This window comes from Gossypium hirsutum, chromosome A12 (assembly GCF_007990345.1).
Source record: "Gossypium hirsutum isolate 1008001.06 chromosome A12, Gossypium_hirsutum_v2.1, whole genome shotgun sequence".
Lineage (NCBI taxonomy): Eukaryota > Viridiplantae > Streptophyta > Magnoliopsida > Malvales > Malvaceae > Gossypium > Gossypium hirsutum.
Genome location: NC_053435.1, coordinates 10045546 through 10051301, shown reverse-complemented (window position 1 = coordinate 10051301; position 5756 = coordinate 10045546). Strand labels below are relative to the sequence as shown.

The window sequence follows — 5756 nt, the reverse complement described above, 5'->3', positions numbered from 1 at the left end:
AAGACACATGCCAAGCTCTTTATGGGTGTTATGTGAGGTTTGTAAGGTTTGCTATACAAGGTATACCAAATATAAATGATGGAATTGTATTAAACCAATCTATTAGAAAATTACAATGCATTGATGACAAAATAACTACACTAAAAGCACTAGATTCCAATAAAGAAATGGTAGTATTTTATCAATGATAGAAGGTTAAATTACACGACAATTCAATTCAATTTGTTATTGCTATTTTTACCCTCTCATCTTCATATTTTTATAATTTAGTTGTTTTAAAACAACTAAAAATTCTATCTCACACTTATGTGTGTGAAAACTACATATTTAGAATATAGTGGTGTTTAAAAATAATATGTAAAAATTAATTAATCATATAATTTGAAATTAATTAATAATAATAACAAATTCAATATGTACTATATTAAAATGTAAAAAATTAGATTAAATTGTGAGTAAAACAAACTTTAAGCACGTAAATTCATCATATTAAAAATATTAAATGCACTAATTATTTATTATGTTGTTGTCTTTCACCTTGAATTAATATCGAGTTAACTTATGACACTAATACAATTTAATGGAGATAATAAAGTGTCCATAATTAACTAAAATATACAAAATTGTTTAAGATAAAGTTTTGGTTGAGTGGTATAGTTAAAATTTTATTAACCCAAACACCGTGAGTTCATATCCCGTCAAATGTAAAATTTTAATTGTTTTTATAAAAAAAAACTAAAGTATCTTCTAATTAAAAAAACTTATTTTAAATGTGAAGGGACTTTTTCATAATTTCTTAAACTAATTGCTATTCGATTGACTTGTGACAACCATTCAATTAGAGGTTAAATAATAGTATAGATATAGAATTAATAAAGATAATAAAATATGCATTATATAATTAAAATGTAAAAATTATATTTAAATAAAATTTTGAGTAAATAATAAAATTAATATTTATTGATGTAAGTAGCACAAGTTTAAATCCTACCGAATATAATATATAACAAGTTCCATAGAGGACATTGATAAATCAATAATACATAAAATATCCAAATATGGTATTAGATTTGGATCAAGTAGAGGTACATCGCTTATTTTTGTGTAAATAGATGGATTCCCTCATATCATAAACCTGCAATATTCTATTTGCGTGGCCTAGGCAGTGGGCATTTGGTAGGAAGTGGAGCCCCGCAAAGCAATGGATTCCCCTCATAAATGGAGGAATCATTAAATCTTGGCAAAAAAGGAATGCTTCCAGAAAGGTGGTTGTATGACAAATTCAATCGAGTCAAAGAAGCTAGAGATGTCAAGCTTCTCGGAATCGCTCCTGAAAGATGGTTGTGTGACAGATCCAAGATGCGCAGTGCAAGCAGGTTTGTTATCTCATAAGGGATTTCACCTGTAAGATTATTCCCTGACAGCTCTATGCTATTCACGTTTGCCACTACGTTGCTGTATTCAGGATCTCTTCCTCTTGTTACCTCCCTTATTAGCCTTTGGAACACCTCGCTACCCTTTCCATGGACCAGCGCGCTCAGATTACCAAAACACTTAGGAATGGGACCTGAAATTTTGTTTTGGGAAAGATCTAATATGTGCAGATTTTGTAGCCTGCAAACCTGATCAGGTATGCCCCCACTTAGAAGGTTTGAGCCAAGTCGTAGCATGAATAAGGATGACATATATTGTAGCCACAAAGGGAGACTCCCCGAAATTTTATTCCCTCCGAGGTCCATGCTTGTCAAACCGGTGCAGTTTCGTAGAGAAGAAGGGATTTCCCCATCCAGATTGTTGTTGCTCAACAGCAGCACACTTAGAGAAGGCAGGAAACCGAAGGAATTTGGGATGTTCCCCGTTAAACTGTTATTTGATATATCTATTCCCCATAACATTAATCGATGCCAACAGTTAGGGAGTTCTCCACTCAACTTGTTGTTCCTTAGAGAAATAATGTTGAGCCCCTCTATATCACACATGGATGATGGGATTCTCCCAGTCAGATGATTCCTAGAAACATATAATTTCTGCAATCTAGGCATCAAGGCCCCAATATTTTCAGGTATTGGCCCTGAAAACGAATTTTCATCGAGGATTACATCAGTTGCATTAGTGGACCAAGAAGGGAAAGGACCCTCAAAGTTATTGTAACTCAGATCGATGAGATTCAAATATGGATAATTTAAGTGGCGTGGCAACTCCCCCCTCATTTGATCTTGAGATAGAACCAAATAAGTGAGTTGAGCAGACAGTTGGGAAAACCATTTCCCTGGTATGGTGTCAGATATGGAAACATTTTTTAAGACGACAGAGGTAAGTTCATTTTGAACTTGAAGCCATACAGGAAATGAGGGACCTGTCATGCAGTTTTCAAGTTGGATAGACTTGAGTTTGAAAGGAGGAAACCATCCATGCGACGCACTGAAAGCCAAGGACCTCGTTGGCTCTGTTGTGAGACGAACATGCTGCAGTTTTCTTAGATTCATGAAGTGGGTTTCTTTTAGAATACCCTTCCAAGAATTTGCCATAAGGTTCATGTCAACTAGCCCAGAAAGTTGCCCAAGTCTTTCAGGAATTGTACCATTCATGGTGTTATATGACAGGTCTAATACTCTCAGTGCTGACAAGCTTCCTATTGATGATGGAATTGAACCCCAGAAAGAGTTGCTGGAGAGATCTAGGTGTTGTAAATGTTTAAGCAATCCTAATGACTCGGGCAGTTCCCCTGTCAATGAGTTGGAACTTAGATCAAGTGACTCTAACTTACTGTTTGGGTTACTTGAGAAACCACTAAAAAGCCCATAAACGTCACCATGGAAATTGTTTGCAGAAAGATCTAGGAACTGTAGTTTGCTAAGGTTGCCAAGTAATCCAGGAATTTGACCCTCGAGGTTCAAATTATCAGACAAATCAAGGACTTGGAGATTCTTGAGGTTTGCAAATTCATCAGGAATTGAACCGCTGAAAAAGTCCCATGTCAGATATAGTTCTGTGAGACCAGTAAGATTGAACAACCATGGGGGAATTAAAGAGTTGAAAGAATTCTCTGACAAATCAAGAACTGAAAGTGACGTGAAGTTAATGGATGGCAATGTCAGTGGTAAACCTTTAAGTTCACACCAGTGTAAGCGCAGGTGTACCAATGAGGGCAGCATATTAAATGTTTGCAACCAATGGTCACCTGTGCTATCGAGTTTGACAAATCCCAGGTTTAGATATTTTAATGAAGAGAGAGGTGTAAGCCATTCCAGACTCTGTGAACGCAACTCCCTGGGACCTGTATTGCTGTAGGCGTCTGCATAGAGGTCCAGATACTGCAAATTTGACAAATTCCCAAGAGAAGCTGGAATCTCTCCAGCAAAAGAAGCAAAAGAGAGATTGAGATATCTCAGATTTTTTAGCTCACCGAAGAACCCGGGAATTTCAAGCCCTTCAAAATCGTTCAGGCTTAGGTCCAGAGAAGTGAGATATTCCAAACGAATCAAAGATGGGTTGATCTTACCTCCCAAACAGGAGCGTTTATATGCTGGTGGATCAACAGCACCGATTAAGTGGTAAGGGTTTCTAAGGTCGAGCTTTGTGACACGTCCTGTTTGGTTGTGGCACTTGATGCCTTCCCATGTACAACAATCTTCGCCAATCCAGGAAGAGAGCCTGCCAGAAGGGTCGGTGAGACCTTCTCTAAGGACCACAATTGCTCCTCTGTCGGTGTCTGTGCATTTGATATCAGTGGAACAAACCACAAACTTAGAATTCGAATAGAGAAGGAAGAGCGAAAGCAAAAAGGAAACAAGAAGAGTGTAAGTTGAGCTGAAGTTAGGCTTGTTAGCCATACCAATAGAGTGCAGACGAATTGGTTGAGTCCAGCAATTTATGAGCAATTGGCAGCTGAGTGGAAGGGGGTGCTTTTTGTCCATTATTACTAGTAGCAGCACATATAACTAGTGGGGCGGTCAGCGGTGAGAATTGTGGACTTGGAAATCAGCATCATTACTTATCACTCTCAATTGCCTGCCTCTTTGACAACTCCAGAGGCAAGACTCAACAGTGACATGGCGCCAGTAGCAGCAGCATGAGCATGCATGGCAACCAGCTTTCCATTGTCAGAATTTCCAGATGGATCATGTTCCATGACTACATTGGCATGCCAACCTATTGTTAAGCCAGTTAAACTTTTATTTTTAATAATAAATGAGGATCCGTTCGTTTATATATAAAATATTTTACGGGAAAATATTTTTTTTGTTTGTTTCATAAAAAATAATTTGCTCAACGAAAAATAATTTACAGATTAAAGTAAAATAAACTCTTTTTTGACCTACATTTTGAAAAATTTAAGTCATTTTCTGAAAAAATGTTTATCTATAGATAATTTTATTTTTTTATAAAAATTAACTTAAATCAAGTTTAATATTATTATATTGATAATAAATTTTATTTTTATTTTTATAAATATTTAAAATATTATATTCTTCAATATTATTAAATATACATATTTAATTATTTATATTTAGTCTTATAATAAATTATTAATATAATAAATATAATTTATTATTTTAATAAATTATTTAATATTTCAATTTTATTTTAATAATAAATTTTAAAAATAATAATTTTAAATAATATTATTCATGTTATAAAATAAAGAGAGATAGGGAGAATAAAGAATAAAAAAATATGAAAGCAACAGAGAATATAATTTATTAATCAAAGGGTGATTACAATGCTTTTAAAGTATATCAAAACTTTATCTTGATCATGATGGACATCCACTTAATAAGATATTCATAACACTCCCCCTTGGATGTCCATGGATAGATAATGTGCTTCGTTAAAACTTTATTAGAAAAAACGCTATGGGATAAAAACCTAATGAAGGAAAAAGAGTACACAATTTATAATACGCATAATATGTTGCCTCATTAAAAACCTTATCAGGAAAACCCAATGGGCAAAACCTCGATTAAGAGAAAAAGAGTGCAATGCGTATTTACTCTCCCTCATGAAAACATCACATATTTTCTCATATTCTACATATTCAATCTTGAATACTAGTTTTTCAAATGACTATTTGAATGTATTGCTAACCATTTATATCACCATTCTTTTAAAAGTCACGAGTGAGGGAAATTTGGGGAAATATATTTTGATCTCTTCAGGAGACTCAACAATAATCATAACAAACTTTAATCATGATTCTTTTATAAAAACACAAATAAGTCTTTTGGATCATTTTATAATCCTCCTTCAACTACTATTCACTAAGTCAAATTTAACACATATATTCAAATTATTTCAATTCATATAAATGAACAATTTCTCAAGAATTTCAATATGCTTCTAGCATCCCAAATCCTTTAAAGATTTTAATATAAACTTTACTATATAATGATTCATAAAAGGTTGTAACAATAACCATTAGACGTAAGTTAAATCTTTTGTGAATTGTCAATTTAATAATATATCTAAAAGTTATTGCATCCACCACAAAAGAATATTATATCTTTTCATAATCAATGCCAGGACTTAGCGAAATACTTCATATTTTTATTCTGCTTTTGCAAAACTACTTCAATTGCACCCTTATTGGCTTTATACCTTTAGATATTTGGACTACTGATCCAAAAACTCCTCGAATTTAATTGTACTTGAGTTGAGTCTTTCTATTTTGATCAATTTATTCCATATCTATATTTCTCAATAGATTTATTCAAGATCCTCCTTTTATTTCATTATTTCAATAATAATATTGCATG

The 5756-nt window shown here is 33.5% G+C and overlaps 1 protein-coding gene across 1 annotated transcript; it reads right to left on the bottom strand.

The window, feature by feature from the left end:
• Positions 1 to 973: 973 nt before the first annotated feature.
• LOC107927535 (receptor-like protein EIX1) lies at positions 974 to 3951 on the bottom strand. Its single transcript, XM_041082680.1, has 2 exons — positions 3836 to 3951; positions 974 to 3712 (listed from the first exon to the last, which is right to left on the bottom strand). The coding sequence occupies exons 1-2, from the start codon at positions 3915 to 3917 to the stop codon at positions 1146 to 1148; spliced, it is 2649 nt and encodes an 882-aa protein (XP_040938614.1). The 5' UTR covers positions 3918 to 3951; the 3' UTR covers positions 974 to 1145.
• Positions 3952 to 5756: the final 1805 nt, after the last annotated feature.